Here is a 20,000-nt window from a genome sequence, read left to right on the forward strand (position 1 = left end):
TGGTGTGTTTTCTTCAATGTTCAGGAAAATAAGTGTTTCAAAACAGTCAATTTCTTCGGCTTTTATGTTTTTGAGGATGTTAAGGAGCTGCTTTATCACTAATATCAGGTATTTCTTCTGTTTTTTGCGGAAAATATCGGAATTATGCGGAAGATGCGGATTTCAGTGAATTATGCGGATCCGCATCGCCGCATCCTGTCAGATGCCATGCACAGTGTGTACGTGGTTAGCTGTCAATAAACTAACCTCGAAGGCCGAAAAATCTATAATAACTATATCATCTTTCGTCCACACCAAAAGGCTCTTTCCTTCCATCCCAATATTAGAATAATAGATAACAACTCACATGCTAGCCAACCATTAAAAACTCCTCATCTTATTCCGCTCTTTAATTTTACCCTACATGTATCTGAACTACATGTGCATGGTATCTGTGCTTGGGGTCAGGCTGCTGAAACACGTCTTCATAAGCTACATTGTACTAGAGTACATAAACTCCCTGATAAATGTACGCCGCTGCAATCGTACACTTTGTTGATCTTCCTGCTCTCCTTTAGCTAGTATCACCCATCCCCCCTTCTAGAACTCGCTCGCATGGGGACCGGGCCTTTTAATACTCTGCATCTACTCTACTCTCTGGAACTCCCTAGCTACCCGAACAAATAAAATCATCATCATCTGCTTTTACGTTAAATAGTAACCTTAAGACACTCTTCTAATCTTTCGACGATATTACTACCTTCCATTAGGACTATTGTTCAATTTTAGTATTATTTTATCCCAGTAGTATATACCTTATATTTAAGTTAATTTAGTCCTATTTGAAGTTATACATGTATAGCACATTGAGTGTTAGAAACGCACATGGTAATTATATCATCATCATCATCATCATCATCATCATCATCATCATCATCATCATCATCATCATCATCAACATCATCATCATCATCATCATCATCATCATCATCATCATCATCACCATCATCATCATCATCATCATCATCATCATCATCATCATCAATATCATTATACTGAATGGTTTTCGGACTTTGCGACCTTGACTTTAAATGGTTCCTCCAAAGGCAAATTGTTTTATTTTCCAGTCAAAAGGCATCACAACTATCTAGAGGCTAAGAAGTGAGAAGAGCTGTGATAACAAAAACAGATCTGATGCAACTGGTGGATGCAAATCTAACCCCACCAGGAGCGCCCCAAGGCCAGACATGTGCCCAGCGGGAAATACGATGATGAATCTCGGCTAGGTTCCTGTAAAGTCCTAAATGATATTTAAACATCAACATCCTCAAGGATCTTGCACAGGATCTTGGCAAGGGTTTTTGAAGATCCTCAAGGATCTTGCACCAGATCTTTGAAGATCCTCAAGGATCTTGGATATGGATTTTGAAGATCCCCAAGGATCTTTGATGATCTTTAAAGATCTTGGTCAGGATCTTTAAAAATCCTTGAGGGTCTTGCACAGGATCTTTTAAGATCCTCAAGGATCTTGGACAGGATCTTTGAAGATCCTCAAGGATCCTTGAAGATCTTGGCAAGGATCTGTGAGGATCTTGGCAAGAAAAGCTAAGATCTTTAAGGATCTTCAAGGATCCTAGGTAGGATCCTTGAGGATTCGGAAAAAGATCCTTAGAAAGATCCTCAAAAAGATCTTTGAGGAGTCTTTAAGGATCTTCAAAGATCCTTCAAAGATTTTCACCAGGGATGGTTTTCGGACTTTGCGACCTTGACTTTAAATGGTTCCTCCAAAGGCAAATTGTTTTATTTTCCAGTCAAAAGGCATCACAACTATCTAGAGGCTAAGAAGTATACTGTGTATAAAAATGATCAGAAATGGTTTAAACGGGTCTTTATGAAGGTATTTTTTAAGTCGATGAAGTCCTTTAGTCAACAAATCTAGTGGTAAAGACTAAAATTAAGTGGTAAACTCCGATTTTTACCAATTCTGCGAGTTATCTAGATACCATTTAAGAGTTTCGCAGCTCTTTTTATTTCCTCTTTTTTTCGAACGATTGCAAACGCCACGATATGTATTACATTGAACGGTACTTGCGAAGGAAAAATTTTGCGAAGAATTTAAAAAGTGTGTTTTCAAACGCAAATCGAAATACGAAAGGCTGTATTCAATCGCTTAACGTGAAATTCACGTCAGTGGTAGTTATTAGTAATATCTAACTGCCTTTTAAATTAGAAGTGATAATATTTATGTTTATAATTTTTTTTCGAATTTTTTTCTGAGTACCCCTTATACCTACCGGGTCCCGTAGTCCACTTAATTACGCTTCAGATAGAAATATTAAAATATTTGGAGAACAGTTTGACGAGAGAGCAGCAAATTGGAAAGGCGATGACGTTCAACAAAGTCAATGATGTAGCTCGAGTTTGGTAGTGTTTCGTAAAAACCACGAGCCGGGAGATCCATATTTATAAACGATGAGGTCGCATTTTCCACGGAAGTTGCGCTGGATGCTAAAGGTCTCTGGGTCCAAATATTTTCAATTTTATCGTATTTTGAGGACATAACTGATCTCAGAGAGGTGTGAGGCACTTGAGGTAAGTTAGTTTTCATGTTACTTTGGGGAGACCGGTACCAGAAACAACAACAACAAAAAATTAATGCACCCCTTAGGTTGAAAAGTTGCAGCGTAAATTTTTGTTACCGCTTTTTGCGTTCTCAAAGGTAAACTATACATCGATAAAACCCAACGAACTTGCAATGATGTATCATGTTTGAAACCGAGGTACAGTGGCAACCGTATTTAAGGTACAAGAATGTTGTGGAAAACTCCCTTCAACCCCCTTAAATAGACCAAAATGGGTGTGGCTCAGACTATGCTTGTCCCCTAAAATAGCCGATTCTTAAAAAGGCAACCAGTTCCAGGGACCACTTAATACTGGAGCTGATGTGATCTATATTGCATCTATATTGCGCGAAGTTTTATGAAATTATATACTGCCGTTAACAAAATATGAGCGCGTTTAAAGTAATTTTCTTTAATAGGTGGAGAAATTTGTTTGTTTAAAAACATTAGATTTCCATTGCCATTTCCAACCACCCTAAGTGAGACTAAAGTCAGCAATTTACACTCCCAATGGAAACGAGGGTACATAACAGATAAATTTACGTGCTGGTCATATTCGTTGGTTTAGTGCTTTTCACATCTTCAGATCTTCACGACACCTGCAGCTAATTAAATTAAGTATCAAATAGTACTTGGTGGGGAAAAAGAAGCCATGGACAAGCGTTTTCATACGAACTGCAACTAGAAATTAAAAAAAAATATATCCTATCTATGTGTGCGTGTATACTTATCAATCACAGAACGTGATAAGAATGTAAGGATATCAATGATAAACTCCTGACTGCGGGTTATAGTTTTTCCCTTTTTTCACGTTTTGAAGGTCATCATCTGTAATCTACTCCTTAACAGAGGCACGGCAAAAATGGCTAATCATGCCACGAATTTTACTGAGTATTTTTAAAAAGGTGGGTGAAACAATGTTGGAAACACGATGGAAACACAATGTACGCTGCATTTTTTTTCCCGGCTGTTATATTTTTTGACATTTTTGATAACGTGCTGCATTCAACAAAAAAACCGGAAGTGCAAGAACATTTCCCAGAGTGCATTGTGACGCTGCTTTCATTCCACGCTGTCAACCATGTTTTATGTTGGACACAAATGCAAGTGAAGGTAAATTGTAAAGTCCTTTAGATCTGGCTTTTTCAATCGTACAGTCTTAATGCTTTTGTTGAAGTATTGATTATACAAGATCTATAATCCGTTTCATCCACGTTCAGCACACTTCTTACCCTGTTTTCTGCTGTTTTAGTATTAAGTTCTCGATTCCTGCAAGTGAGACATCAAGTCATAAGTGGGCAATGAATCCAAATAGTAGATACAACGGACCGAATATCTTACTTGAGCTGAAACAAGCCCGCACAGATTTTCGTCAGGCTTGCCAGGGAGAAGAGGAATTAAAAAAATCACAGGTAAGCTTATAAAGAAACAATGATCATTTTTGTGAAGCAGAGTGAAAGTAAAATCGTAACGAACGTAACGAGAGAACTTTTAAAGAATATTTATATTAAGCATACATGTAGATGCTATAGTAGTATCTTGTAGAATTCTTACTTGGTATAGAACAACAATAATCTTTTGTACATGTATTTAAGCGACAGAGTACAACGATGAGACAAAACTGAGCAATTTCTGCCAATGATTGTCATTTTGTCGATTATTGAAAAAGATTATGTCATATTTTCTTCGATTTCATTTTCTGGTTTCATAATTTCGTTATTAATTTTTTTTATTCTAAGAATATTAAAGTACACAGGAAGCAGAAATATTTCTTCATTCGAATTGTGTTTATAGCAACACTGTCATAAACTTGGTCATGTCTCTGACTATTGTATTTTGTAAGGTTTCACTATAGCACCTGTAAGAACGTGTAAAAAATTACCGAGGATTAGTTTCAAACCTCTTTTCTCCCATTTGCAACCTTTATACAGCATCAGTTTCACTTACTTGAACAATGCTTACAGAATGTAACTTACAGTTATCATTAATATCATCATCATTATTATTATTATTATTATTATTATTATTATTATTATTATTATTATTGATATTGTTATTGTTAATGTTACTATTATGTAGGAGCATCTAATTTATCAGAGCTTGTTTGAATGAAGCCCTGACATTGTTAAGTTTTCTTCATGAGTGACCAGCTGTAGATACGTTGTTAGAAGCCCCTTGTGGAAGGGAGGGGAGGGGAGGGGGGTTACTTGGGATAATCTTTGCTGGGTCTCTGCCACTACTAGCCTCTCAGAACCCCTACCCCATTATAGTGGCCATATTATAGACTCTGTTTATGCATCTACCTTATCACACCTTTTGACTAGGTCATCCAGAAATTAACTGACATGTTTGTTAAATTTAATGTGGTGCAAGTCTTCCTATTTTTAAACCCCTACATACCTAAATTTTCTGACCCCCAAAATCCTGAAAACGTGCGACCCCATCCTATAACTCTTAAATAAAAAAACATAAAAGTCAATCCAGTCGTGAAAATGCGACCCCATCCAGCAGCACATACCTGTTAGCGTACTTCTAGGAAGTAAACCACCTCCCCTCTCCTCCCCCCGAGCTGGAAGTCTGTGTAGCCTCTAAGGTTTTTTTGTAAGGGCAAAAAAACGATAGAGGGTTTCCCTTGGGGGACCTCAAGTGAAGCGAATGTTATAGGGACATGTATAAGACTTACATTTATGGATCAGACATGAAACAGGGGTAACGAATTTTGAATTCGGTTTTATAAACTTTTAACTGTAAGCTACATCTCTTTGCTGAACTCGTAGTTTGTAGTATCCTGCATTGGATGTCTTAATTGAATTAATGTCTCATCACAGAAATGACAGAGTAAGCTAAGCTCTGAGCTGTCTAGCATATCCCTGTAGGATAGCAAGTAAAAACATTAATTTGTAACTATTTTATATTAGAAAATGAGAACTCAACATCCATTTAAATCTGTATAAATAATGAAAAATTGCTTCACTTTTTTAGGCTGAGAGACACGTTTGGGCTCTCAAAGGACTGTACAAAGTAGTAACCGAAAGCGATCCGCCGGACACTGAAAACGAGAGTGAATTATCGGGCCTGGAGCAAACGGAAGAAGAGATAACAAAGCAAGCGAAAGCCTTCATAAAAGAAACGAAACTAAGAAGATCTGAGAATAGTTCTGGTTCTCGTTCAATAAGCAGGAAAAGAAAATTGCCCCAAAGTCACTCAAGATCAAGGACCCCAAAAAGGAGCAAGGAAGATAATACAGACAACAGTCAATCGGAATCGTCAGAAAGTATAGAAAACAGCAAGGACGATAATACAGACAGCAGTCAATCGGAATCGTCAAAAAGTACAGAAAGCAACGACGAGGAAGATGAAGAGAAGGATGCAAAACCAAATAAAAGAAACAAATTTCGTTGCCCTCTTCGCGGCTGTGGCTCCAAAGTATATAAGCTCCCTCGTCATTTAAAGAATGTGCATGGCTGGAGTGCCGAAAGAGCCAGAAATGCTGTTAATCAATTTGACATGCGCCACGACCAACGAAACTCGAAGAAGCCGAAAGAAGTGAGGAATAAGAGAAGGAGGAAAGTCTGTTGCGAGTGTGGGCGCAAGCAAAGATATCTATCAAAACACTTACAGAAGCAGCACGGGTACATACAAGGCACAAAGAGGTCTTGGAGGGCTCTTAAAGAATCCCGGCCTGTTTATCAGTCCAGTGCTTCTCTCGCTCAGAATTTTGTCGAGATGGAAGGTGACTCACCAGGTGAAGAAGCTACTGAAACAAGTAACCAATTCAAGGAGATCAAAAAGGTTGCTGCACCTAGAGGACATGTGAATGACAACACAGGGACCTTGGGGGAAGCCAGTTCAACTTCGACTGTAGACAAAGTGATTGTTGTAGAATCGGCAAGTGATGGTGAAGACGACCTTGAATATTTAGAGGAGTGTGAAGAAAGCGATGATGCTGTGGAGGTCCAAACTGAAGCTTGTGATCAACAAAGTAAAAGAGTATTCGAAGCGTTCGAGAAATGGATCCTTAGCCCCGATGGGGGCGAAAAAGATGCAAGGCCAGCTGCGCTAGTGGTGCGACAAGTGCAGACAATACTGTCGATAATAGGAACACAAACCGTTGAAAGCTTGTTTGACAAGGCACTAATTCGCGACAAGTTTTATCCAGAGTCGAGAGCGTCGCACAGGGCAGCAACCACAATCAGTTATCTTCATTCTTTGCGCAAGTTTTATACGTTCGCTACAACAGAGGATGACATCGAGCTTCCCCGAGGATGTGAAAAAACGGCAGACGCCCTCTTTAAAAAATGTGGGCAGTGGTGTAAAAGTCTTCGCAAAGAGGTTAAAGAGAGATTTTGGGAGAAACAAGAAGAAGATCTTGCACGTCTTATTACCCCAGAAAAAGTTCAAGAATTTGCTAAGTCAGAGTTTGCTCGCAATCAAGTCAAGGTCATTGGCGATTTGATAGACAAAGGCCAGAATTCTACACCTCTAGGCCAAATTGAGTACTGTGATTTGAGAAACTTCTTGTTCATACACCTGCTTTCCCAGAATGGGCATAGGAGCGGTGTCATAACGAACAGTACCCTAGATGAGTACAAGGAAATGAGCTGTGTCGATGAAACATACATGATTTCTGTTAAAGATCATAAAACATACAGTCAGCATGGCCCAGCAAATCTCTGCTTCGATGAAAGCCTCAAAAGTTGGTTGGACATTTACGTCGAGCACGCAAGGCAGCAAGTTGTGAAGGGCGGTGGATCCACTTGCTTGTTCTTAAACTGGAAAGGAGCGAAGATGCAAAGCAGCGATCTGTCATCAGCTATAACGAGCGCCTGGCGGAAGGGTGGTACGATTGATAAGGAAACACGTATCTCAGGAACACTAATGAGGAAGTCATGCACAACAGCAATTCGACAGTACAATAAAGAGGTCAAGGGTAATGTCGCCGCACATATGGCACACACTGAACGAACTGCAGATAAGCACTATCATCTCGTGCAAAAGCGCACAAACTCCGCTTTCGCTGCTAGGCAATTGACGGCCGTAATGCATGGTAGGCCGAGTTCTCCTGCTGTACCATCACGTAGCAAAAATAATGAAATCGAGCAACCTAGTATGAGAAAAGATGATTTTGATTCACCTCCTGAAGGAAAAGAGGATGGTGATCTTGATGCGGTACCTGTACCTCCGGTCCGCCAGACCTGGACAAAGGAAGAGGAAAGAGCAATAAAAGAAACCTTCGCAGATAATATCAGCCGCCAATCGATTACGTTACGGGAAGTCCTTGCTCTTAAGCGCACAAATCCACTGCTCGTGGACTGTGAAAACAAAAGACTGTTGGACAAAGTGAGAGCAATGTACAGGTTCAAGAAATCTCAGGGTTCTCTTTTTGAAGACGTGGAGGCCAGCGATTGTAATGACAATGCAAGCGACTCGAACTCAATTATAAGTCCGACTACAACTCAAGGAAAATTGAGAGTTTTTGAAGAAGAGGAGGTGATGGTCTTTTCAAACCTTTTTAAGGACTTGATTCAAGGAGGTCAAAAGATTGAATCAAAAGGACTTGATTCAAGGAGGTCAAAAGATTGAATCAAAAGATGTTGCACAGCGATTGAACGAGAGCGGCCATAAAGACATCATACAAAAATACTCTAAGCAGAAAGTTACTGACAAGATCAGAGGTCTTCGTGCAACTTACATAAGGCAGTGGAGAAAGTAAAGGAGAGCATTCCTGATTTCATGGTGAACGATCCGAAGAAAATAAATTAAAGAAAAACTTATTTTAATAATTGAAAGACAGCAGTTGTCTCGAACAAAATGCTTTAGTTTCTGTCTTCTTGTTGTTTTTTTTTTTGCGGATCATCTGCATGATTTCTGCCATGTTACTACTTCAAAAGGAAGAGATAGTTAAATTGATACTTTTTGCACAGGTTCAAAAATTGTCAGAGTTCTCGTCTTAGTTACCATTATCTTGTAACTTATGGCGCATAGCCACCGTTCTATACATGCATGTTGAGTTTAAGGTAATGGTTTAAGGTATTCGCAGAAATCTTCGTTACCTTTTTTGTGCGTCCGGCGCATGATACCTGTTGAGTTTCACTTAGCTAGGAGTTCTGTTTTGTTCTGTTGCCGACTCAGGCAATAGTTCAATAGGCCATTTCCGAAATTCCCTGGACCTTTGTATCAGAACGAGGGTAAATGCTCAGGCACTGATTTTTTGGTCATGTTTAGTTTTTGTAACTTGTGGTGTCCTACCGTCGTTTATGTACACGAACAATCTGTTGCGCACGGATTTATAAGTATCAAAAACCAGTTTGATATTACTTTTTGCGCAGGAGTGGTTTTCGATAAATTGAAACGTTAACAACTCGTTTTTCGTCAAACACAACAAAGGAGATCGTTGGAAACCAATGTAAACATAACAGAAACAAGCGGAAACAGCAAACGCAGAATGAAGATATGTTGTACATTTTTGTAACTACGATTAAATCATACAGTGCCAATACATCTTTAAATTACTTTTAATGTTCAACCGGAAGCCACTCTAGCGCATTTTCATATTTTTTGTCCGAAAATTCTACTATTTAACTACCCTAGTACACTGTAGTAGATTTCGTTTACACAGACAGTGGCCAAAACAGTAAATTTGCTATTGAAAGCCACTCTAACCCATTTTCCTATTTTTCTCAAATGCCGTTCTCATTGCATTGTTTCAAGGAAAACATAACTGAAATAAAGGATAATTTTTGTTATACACTGTCCTCATAGACTGTAATTACACTTCATTTTATAACGTAATAACTTTTCCTGGTCTTCTCTCATTTTGATCGTATTGTTCCCAAAGGCTGCTGAGTGATGGTCTCACAGTAACATCTATTCTGACGTTTTGTACAACTTGTGTTATTCAAGTGCAATAGAACTCTGTCAAAAACAGATAGAAGGAATAAAATAGGGATGGTAAAGATAGTACAATGACGTAGTCCTTAAGTCAACACAAAAAGTCGTTGAGTCCACAAAAAAAGACGCTGAGTCCACAAAAGGTCCTCAAGTCCACTTTGCCTAAGTCCCTAAGTCAACTCCCAAGTCCCAAAGTCAACACCATGGTCCTTAAGTCCACATGTTCGAGTCGCCGAGTCCACAAAAAAGGGTCCAAAGTCCACCATCAATCTAATCGACAACATCATCATCATCAACATCATCACCATCATCATCATCATCATCATCAACATCATCATCAATATCATCATCATCATCATCAACATCATCATCATCATCATCATCATCATCATCAACATCATCATCATCATCATCATCATTATCAGCTAAAAGGGGAGATTAATTAGTATGAAAGGGATAAATGATTATTACAGTTGAACCTCGATTATCCAGATACTTCAATTATTCGGACTTTAACTTTTCTGGTCCCAGTTTTCATGCATATCAATAAGTCACATTTTATGTTCCGCAGCAAAACATTTTTCCTTCAAATTGTGAGATGAAAGTCCGGTTCCAACTGAACTTTTTTGCTTCTTAACACAAATCTGTACGTGTTTCATGCTCAACCGCACCATAACTAATTAATACAGTGCATTTAACTGAGCTCTGATTAGCTCAGATTTGCTCCGTTGCTAAGTGAAATTCCATGGTCCATTAGCTGTTACAGTATTATTATGTTTGAATGTGGAGATTAATCTGTTGATGATGTCCTGTAGTGCTTTTTTCCATCCATAGGGTATCGCCTTGATAGAAAATGACATATTACACTGTACTATACATTACATGTACTTCTGCACATGGTATTGGAGAAGTGCTCTTAAATTGGCCTATGGCATTTTAACACAACAAGCTAATCAAGTTTTTTCTGAAATAGAAATAGTAGTCAAAGACAGTAGGTTGAACATTCTGTTAACTGTTACGTTGAATGTCAAGATGCCAAGCTGTGAAATGCTCGAGTTTGTAGTATTACTTTTTTAACCTAACAAACCAACTTATTATTTATAATATTAACCTCATGTGAACATTTATCAATCCAAATATCTCAAACCTGAATTTGGAACGAAGAAATCAATTTCACCTTAAAAAGAAAGTAAATGACAGGATTTCTTAGAATTTGAGATTTTTTTTTGCATGGATTCCAAAAAGTTTTTGTTTGTACTAGAATTATTGTCAGAATTCAGTGATTTGCTTTTAAACACAATTAATCATTCAATCATGACAATCAATCAATCAATCAATCATTCATTCATTCATTCATTCATTCAATCATAACTACAGTAACTTACTTGAAGAGCAGACTGATCAGTCTCCTCTGTCTTTCTAGTTTAAATCACAACTCTGCCATGCAGCATTTATACCGAGGTCCTGCAATAACAGGGATACCAACAAAAATGATTGTCAAGCATCTACTGCTGACAGGTTTGGTAAATTGGACCCTCAGTGTAGTTAGTGTTTCTTGCATTTACCACATTTTTGTCTTGTTGCATGGAGGGTACAGCTGTAGTCCTTGTATGGGATGTTACAGTGTAGCTTCCCCAACTACCACCTTTCATGTAAGGGCTGCCAGCCATTTTGGTCAGAAAACTGTCATTGAATTAAATTAATCCAAAAATTGAAGTTTTCCCTCTACCCCTTGCTTTAAACTGTCTCCTTTATTTTCTCTCAGAATACTGTCCTTTCATCCTCCGTGATGAAGACCTTAATTAATGGACCTTCTTACTCACCTCAGATGTTAAAGCCACCTACATGCAGTAAAGACCTAAGGCATACTGATTGACATACTAAATTTGTTAGGGGAGCAGGGGTGGGGTGGTGGTGAGAGCACTCGCATCCCACCAATCTGGCCCAGGTTCGATTCCTGGTCCCGGCGTCATATGTGGGCTTTTTCGCCAGGAACTCTGGTTTTCAACTCTCCTCAAAAACCAACACTGTCAAATTCCAATTCGATTCACAATGCATGGACACATGTTGAACAATCTCCTGAGCGCTGTTAAGGTGTTCCGTGGGTAAACAAATTGCATTTCCATTGAGTTCAAAGCAGTCAAGACGTCTGGAAATGACTTGATCGACCACCTCTTAATTTCAGACATTACATGCAGCTCAGACTTCTTTTGACGTCATTCAATTAAACTTGAAAGAGGTTGAAAGCAGTCAGTGAATGTTTTCGAGATCTAGCTCTAAATGACAACGGAATTTTAAGCTTTGAGAGAAATTTATACATAGAAAATAATGAAACTTTTAAGATGACATATTTCATAAGGTTTGAAATTTCAAAAGTGGTCAAATAAGATATGGATATTAAATTGAAGTGATGCTTTGGATCTGTGCATATTAACTACAGTTACTGTTGTAATTCCTTACCTGAAAATATCTGGTTGTCGCTGTAACATCATGACCAAGAAATTTACATATATGTACTTGAAGAATCTTTCCCCTACAAAACAGGTGAGTGCAAGAAGTCTACAAGAGACAAGCACAGCAAGAAAATGGATTAAAAACTCATACTTTGATATTAATTAATACAGTAGATTGATTACAAATGAGCGACTGCAGTGAATTGTTGTCAGTGGTTTTGTTATACTTGGACATTCGTTGGATCCTCGTGCTTTGCATTGTAAAGCTTATTCATTGGTGTGGCAGGAAGCAAAAGAATTTTGTGTGGAGCATTTGGCGGTTTTTTCCCTCCCTTCCCCCACCCCGCCCCTCTTCTTTCCACTAATTATCAGTGTGCTGGGGTGCCTGTCTTCTTGGGGATAAGGGAGGGGGGGGGGGGGGGGCGGGACTCATGGCTGGTTTCTTAGGTTTTGCCAGCCATCGGAGCAGTCTCTATCTTGGAGCTGGCTACCAATAGTGGAAGAGCTCTAGGATGTCTCAGGCACCCAACCGCCACTTAGCAATGCAGTTGTTAATAATAATGTAAATAATAACCTTCAGTCAATTTCATGCAAAGAATAAGTCAGTAAAATTACTGTAAAGTTAGACAAAATTATGGTGACAAAAATATTTAAGACGACGTTTCAAAATTGTCTGAAACGTTGGAATTTACAGGAACACATATTGGTGATGTTAAAATACATTGTCAAGTAGATTACAAAGTCTAACATATGCATACATACCTGCAATAATTCTCAATTTATAATTCAGAAAAGTCTGGAAATCACATCTTTCGTCAAAAAGTTTCCTCCTTTCAAAAAAACAAAACCAAAATTATCAGTGAGAGATTTTATCACTACAGAAGAGACAAGAATTAAACGATCCTGCTTTAAGTTGTCATGATCAATTAATTAGTATATACATAATAAATTTATTATTTTAAGTTGCACATCTAATTCGAATGCTCAGAAGGAATTTCTTTTAAAAATACCCCTTAGAGCCACAAAGAACAATCTATAGAAAATTAAAGAAAAGCCCACCCTGCTAGCAGAGCCTTTCTTTTGCTTGCTCGATTTTGGCGTTCTCGAGAAAGGCTCTGCATGAATCGAGTAAGATCTTTATTGAATATGCACTGCATGTTGCTAGGATACAGTCTTGAACCCAAGCCTAATATGCCAGATCTTGCCGCCATCTTGGTTTTTCATGGTAACTATCGGTTTTGTCACTAAAGGGACGCTCGCACTGGAAAAACCGGTTTGACAAGAGAAAACAAGATTGAGTAGTCCAGAAGTTCGGGCTGCGGCGGCTTCAAAGAGTTGACAAGATTCCGGCAGAGCCTCCTTTTCTCCTCCTCAGTAAAGAAAAAGACAAAAGGAGGCTTTGCTCGCAGGGTGAGAAAAGCCATGTACTTCACAATGTATTTAACTGCTACGCACAAGAATGGAATTTTCGATTTTACATTGAGAAATGGTTTGCAGCCAGCCTAGCACGAAATACAGTGATGCCTACCTCTGGAGATTTAAAAACTGGAGATTTTTTTTCATCCAGACCCCAATATCCCCCTTACCCTACCCTCCATGATCAACTGACCCACTTCTAGCCCACTTCCTCCTCTCCCCCCAAAAAACCTACCCGCCCACCTCCTAAAAACAGTTTCCAAAACAAATCGACAGGGTGGCAATGGTCTGTGGGAAAACAGGACACTTATGTTGAAAATTGTTATTGGTTAAATGGAGAATGATCCAGTCCTGAAGACAATCAGTTATTCCATATCAATATGCATGATCATGATTCTGCTGCGTTTCCAGAAAGGCGATTCCCCTATAATGCATTGCAATCCCCTAATGCACGTCTTGACTCTTGTATGTCTAAATAACCTGTCATTAAACCTTCGTTGACTATTGCCCAAGAGGCAGTGCTGCAGGCCAGTGGTTAGGACGCTTGCCTTGAGATCATCCCGATTTCCTGGGTTTAAGACTCATTCTGACCACTTATTGAAATTGTTCCTGGTAGTCCCTGGTTCAACTTCTTGGCTGTACTTGTAAATACAAAAATTTGGTTTATCAACAGAGTTGATAATGTAAATTGGCCACCGTACAGAGATTCTAAAAGCTGACGTTTCGAGCGTTAGCCCTTCGTCGTCGCTCTGACGAAGGGCTAACGCTCGAAACGTCAGCTTTTAGAATCTCTGTACGGTGGCCAATTTACATTATCAACTCCGTTGATAAACCAAATTTTTGTATACTACTTCCCCACCGACGCAGCACCACAGTTTCTTTAGAAACTACCCCTTCATTCATGTACTTGTAAATAGCCAAGTTGAACTGGTTTGCCTCCGGCCAGTTGGGATTCTTACAGTTGTTAATTGTTGTTGTGTTCTGTCGTTTTGTTGATTGTGTTTCAGTGGTCCTGAAAAGCCCCTATTAGGAGTCATGGTCAATGTATGTATGTATGTACATGTATGTAGCCTACGGAAAGAACCCTTCATTGTTTGAACAGGTATTACCACCATCTGACAGGGCATCTGACAGGATGCGGCAATGTGGATCTGCATAATTCCCTAAAATCCTCATCCTCCGCATAATGACGATTTTTTCTTCATAAAACTGAAGAATGCCCGATATTAGTGGTATTAAAGCAGCTGCTTACCATCCTGCAGGCCTTCTGATATTACGCGATGGTGCGATTTCGCACAATCGACCTCAAATCGCATCCGATCACACAATTCACGAAAAATCGCATAATTCACAAAAGGACGCACAAAATTCATAAAATGAAACATAAATCAACACGTTTCTTAGAAATTCCTGCATAAATACACCATTTTTAAGATGATATATGTTGGAAAAAGGCTAAAAAACCTGCGTCACCTTCGATTTCGTAAACATTCGAAGTTCAAGGCGTTATTTTTCATGTCGAGGACTTGGTACGAGTCTCCTTCTATTGGTGCAACACAAACACGTCCTTATATACACACCACTGAAATGACACAGTTGCCTTCTCTAAGAGAAGAGATTTGTGAAAAATAAGCGAAGTTGTAAGTTTTTCGGCAAAATGTAGTTTCTTTCGTTGAAAACTGATAAAAACTTACTCATAGATAAGTTTGTTGTGAAAACGCTCGCTTTTTCTTCGACGAAGAAGGAAGTTCCCACCTTCCGCGCAATCTGACAGCTCACGATCGACCAAGAAAGTACCTCAGAGGTACGCTCCACGGTTATGATGGACTGATGTTTTTCTCGTCGTGCAATATTAGGGCCTTTTATACGAGAGAAAATAAGCCGCGGCTTACTCTGGCCACGGTGTACAAAATACGCAAAAGGAACCATTTATACGAATACATATTCCCAGGTCAATATAAGCCGCGGCTTGAAAAAGACGTGAACGTAGATTTTGTACCATTTATACGGGGTGAACATTCGAGTCTTCTGTAAGCCGCGGCCAGAGAAAACCGCGGCTTATTTTCTCTCGTATAAATGGGGGTATGGCGATAATTTATTGTGATTGACCATCTTCGGAAGTTCGTGGTTGACAAGCACCTTGATCATTCATTTGGCATGTTAGCTGTGTCCTTTCAACTTTTGTAAACGTGGTGCACCGGTAGTGCAGAAGACCTCATTTTTTTATTTATCCCAGCTAATGGCGATCGAGATACATAATTACTGTTCCTTTGTGTTCAAAATGTCTTTAGGGCAGCAAAAAAGTGTTTTTCTTAACCTGAAACCTTATAAAACTAACTTAACATTGCTAAGAAAAAAATCGCATAATTTACATTATTTATCGCATAATTGGCCTTTCTAATCGCACAATCTGCCCTGAAAAAATCGCATAATTTGCATTTTTTAATCGCACCCTATCAGAAGGCCTGATCCTGAAAATGGTGATTAATCGAGGAAATGGTTCGCGGTCCGACCACATTACAATTTTGCTCCATATCTCCAAGTTGAAACAAAATTCATGATGAGAAAGGAAATCATATTTCATTGTTTTATTTACTTTAGGAAAAGTTGTAACAAAATGCCAACTGCTAACCCTTCTATTTCAATGGTAAAGGCTGGTCACAAATTGGCGACTCCTCCAAATATTTTAATCGCAAAGGGAAAGGTCACAATTTTGAGTCCTGATTTACCATTAGCCATGTAAATACATTGGATGGGCCTAATTATTAGTTTTATAATTATTTAAATTTCCGCATAATCCGGTGAAATTTCTGCATAATCAATGCACATTTATGCATAATTTGGCCAAAATTTTCCGCATAATCTTTAATTTTGTTCCGCATCCTACAAGAAGCCCAGTATCTGATCGACGGGTTTGGCCGGGACAATCTGTGCGCCAGCCAGTCATGTGAGCCATGCAAGCCTCGCAAACGGCATTTACACTGTAAGTCAAAGCACCCATTTCAAATACCGGTAGCACTGATAAATAGTATTTGTATAAGAACCCATTTTAAAATGGTTAGCTTTCAATAAATGTGTGACTCACATGTTGACTCACATAGCTCACCATGTTAGCTTGCATGCATGGCTCGCATGACTCGCTGGCTCCCACATGGTCCTCACTTGACAAGTTTTTCATGGTAAGTGAGGAAATTGCCCATTGTTTTTTAAGGTAAGTAGCCTGCAATAGCCTAAACATTTTTAGACATCTTGGTACTCAATAGAAACATCTGTAGTAATTAAATTAAATTTTGAGTAAATCTTTCAGTTTTGTGTGGATTTTGCTAAATTTTTCGAATTGCGTGTTATTGTGCCGGTTTGACTGAATTTTGCGGTCGTTCACTAGCGTACCCTGTTAGAAGGCCTGACAAAATGGAACATGCTCCAGTACATACCTGCAATAATTATCTCTTTAAGTTACTTCAAAAGATCTGGGTATCGCATCTTGAGTTAAGAAGTTTCCTCCTTCAAGAAAATGAATCTGAAAATACACATAAAACAACTACGTATAGCAGAGACAAGAATGCATTGAACCTTAAGATGTCTTGCTCAATGATTTAAACCATTAAATTTTACAAAGAGATTTGGTGATGGTTTTTAAAGAAAAGTGAAAGAGGTTGAGAAAAATTAATACTGATGAAGTCACCTAAATTCTCAGCTGTAGAAATCAACCTTCAGTTGGTGGTACTGCTGCGTTCTTCTCAATCCTTTCTTCTAAAAACAACCCTAAAAAACAAACACTTGAAGATAAGCAATTAAGTCTAACTCAAGACCAGAAAATCATTTAGTTTGGTAGTACTTTCCAGAATTGTACTGCTGTTTTTGAAACAAGCCCAGCCATGTAACGCATGCAATTACATTTCCTTTTACCATTCATTCCGCTTTCTCCCTACAAAGGCGTATTTTATCATAATATCAATTTTGGAGGACAATTGGTTGAAACCATGGTGAAGGCAGCCTGTCTGGAACAACAACATACATATATTTTCACGCAGATTCATTTAACGCACAGAAGCTGTTGAAATTTGTTAGTTAAACGCCTTAAATTGCACAAAATGTAATGGATGTTTTATTCTATCCAGAACGATCATTAATCTGCATACACAAAGCTCTTAATTAAAGGCCTTTACATTCAAGCTATGTCACGCGTGACCAGTTGTTTTGAAATTTGAACCAAGTATTCACTTTGCTCTCGTGGACATTCTGAATTCCCATAGATATTTTTTCTTTGATATACATCAAAAATAGTTAGCTATGAACTTTCGTTTTATTATAAGCTAAAAGGTGTTTTGACAGAGAAAGCAATTTGAAGTGTTTGATGAATTATTGTTCAGTTATTGTGCATTTTTCGTAGCAACTAAAATCTTCAAGATACCATTCAAATCGCGGAAGCTCCAAAGAGGAATTCGAATGTTCATTCAGCCTTGTGGATACTCATAATCACGCGTCACATAGCTTGACTGTAAAACGAAAATGAAAGTGAAAGTGCTGAAAGAGATATTTTCGAAGTTGCACTCAAGCATCATCCCTATCATCGATGCATCGTGAATCACGCGATCGCGATACTAAATTACTGTGATATGTTTCACTTCTAGTACAATGTAAACGAGGCCAAGGTAAAGTGATCTCCAAACAGATAATCATTCCACAAAACAAGTTGTGGCCGAAGCAAACTCAACAGTACTGAATTAAAGGCGACCAAGGAGAGATCTTATCCCCGCGAAACGTGACTTATAGTTATACTGTTAGCTATCTCCCCAGCTGGGAAAATAATTCCGCCTTTTTCTGCAATCAGCTGTTTTTGCAATTACATGTATAATAACAAGGAAATCTGTGATTTTAACTTACAAACTTGCGGCAATAAATATTACCACAGATCAAATCAACTAGCTAAAAATAGCGCAGCACAAAATTGCCGGATACTCAGTACTTAGATACTCGGCTTTATGGCTGAATCATTTAGTTTATGCATTAAATTAAATATAAGAACACAAACCTTCAGCAAGCTACAGCTTCCAGAGCTTCTCACGAAAAATCAACGTCCAAGCTCCTTTCGCGAGCTTTGTAAAATGCTTGTACAATCAACAGGAAGATTCAAGCCGCATGCACCCAGACAGTGCGTGGATGACGTCAAAGAAGGAGCTTTTCAGCTGGGGTAGGGTGAGAAGGCGGAAAGATTTTACAAAGTAATGGAGTAGACGTTTTTGTGACGGTGAAATTTCCATCTCGCTGATCTTTACTTGTCTCATAGTATTTTCCTTCATTGTAAAGCGACATTGGCAAGGAAGGATAAATCGTTATGGATCGCCTCCATTCCTCCCTTCCTATCTATACCAAGGTATTTTGATATTTTGTGATCATTCTGTTGTGACACAAATCACGCGATCACGTGAACACCGCGTGAAAACAATTACCAAGTGACAAAATTTACTAACTGCAGATTACCCTTCCATTTTGAAGCTGCTCCTCTGAAGTGGTTGGATACGAGGATACGCAATCGAAAAGACCATTCCTCCACAAGTAATATTTTAAGTATATTCTGAAGTGGCGGATACGCGGATTCGCAGTCGAAAAGACCACCCCTCCCCACGTAATCTTCCAAGTATATTCTGAAGTGGATACGCAGATACACAGACGAAAAGACTACCTCTCTCAAGTAATCTTCTTAGTATATTCGGAAGCTAAAAATGTAAACGAGTGCTTAGGCTTAACCACTGAAACAAGCGCTTAGGCTTAATGTGTAAACGAGTACTATATTGTTTACATGATCTCGTAAAAAGTGTAGTTAACCGAAACGTAATGCATCAGTCAATTCCAACTGCGCCATGCCCCCCCCCCCCCCGGGCAACTGCGGGGCATTTGCCCGCCTTGTCAGTCCCGGGGGTGGGGCTTTAGCTAATTTAGCGCGACCCGGGGGCCGGCCATTAGCCAATTTCGGGGGCACCCCCGGGCTTTTGACACCCTCGTTGGTGTATATTGCTAAAACATGTAGAATTTCCGTAGTCAAGATTAGCGCTTTGTGGAGGATTGGCTTATCCGGCAAGGACTGGAAAAAATGTCGACGTTCTTAAAGGTATGTTTTCTGAATTTTAATATGTACTTTAATCTAAAAACCAAATTTCAAAGCAAATAGCGAGAGCGTTTATGAAGTGTCGCGTTTCGCAACAGGACGCATTTTATTCATTCTATATGGTATTATATTACAAAAAGGCCGGTTTTTGGAAATATTATAAAAAGGTTTGCAAATTTGAAATCAAGGACTATCATATATAATTAAACATGGGGGGTGAGGGGGGGACAGGGCGCAGTTGGAACTGACTGATGCATAAAGTGAAAGCTAGGCCTAATCACTGAAATATGTAAACGAGTGCTATATTCTTCACATGATCTCGTAAAAAGGGTAGTTAACCGACGGCGGGTCTCATTTGCAGGCCGCAGATCGCGGGTTGCAGGTCATTGTTTCACCAATACAGAAAGTATCCTAAACATTCATAAAAGCTAACCTTAGTCCTAAAAACGTTTGTTTAGGCCTAATTAGGCCTAAGGTTAGCTTTTAAGAATGTTTAGGATACTTTCTGTATTGGTGAAACAATGACCTGCA

General features: G+C 38.9%; 2 protein-coding genes across 3 annotated transcripts in view; one reads left to right on the forward strand and one right to left on the reverse strand.

Moving 5' to 3' along the window:
- The window catches only part of LOC137997688 (nucleotide-binding oligomerization domain-containing protein 2-like), a 73,096-nt gene extending 54,570 nt beyond the window's left edge, over nucleotides 1-18,526 (reverse strand). For both annotated transcript variants that reach the window (XM_068843866.1, XM_068843867.1), the window contains exons 1-6: nucleotides 18,396-18,526; nucleotides 17,046-17,125; nucleotides 16,795-16,880; nucleotides 12,707-12,774; nucleotides 11,952-12,050; nucleotides 10,877-10,955 (exon numbers count right to left, since the gene is read on the reverse strand). The gene's annotated coding sequence lies outside the window, so the exon portion shown is untranslated. The remainder of the gene's footprint in view (nucleotides 1-10,876; nucleotides 10,956-11,951; nucleotides 12,051-12,706; nucleotides 12,775-16,794; nucleotides 16,881-17,045; nucleotides 17,126-18,395) is intronic.
- LOC137995016 (uncharacterized) lies at nucleotides 5,501-8,460 on the forward strand. The gene is made up of 2 exons (XM_068840589.1): nucleotides 5,501-8,133; nucleotides 8,171-8,460. Exons 1-2 carry the CDS (start codon nucleotides 6,108-6,110, stop codon nucleotides 8,311-8,313), a joined length of 2,169 nt encoding a protein of 722 aa, XP_068696690.1. The 5' UTR covers nucleotides 5,501-6,107; the 3' UTR covers nucleotides 8,314-8,460.
- Nucleotides 18,527-20,000: the final 1,474 nt, after the last annotated feature.

This window comes from Montipora foliosa, chromosome 3, assembly GCF_036669935.1.
Source record: "Montipora foliosa isolate CH-2021 chromosome 3, ASM3666993v2, whole genome shotgun sequence".
In the NCBI taxonomy this organism is placed as follows: Eukaryota; Metazoa; Cnidaria; class Anthozoa; order Scleractinia; family Acroporidae; genus Montipora; species Montipora foliosa.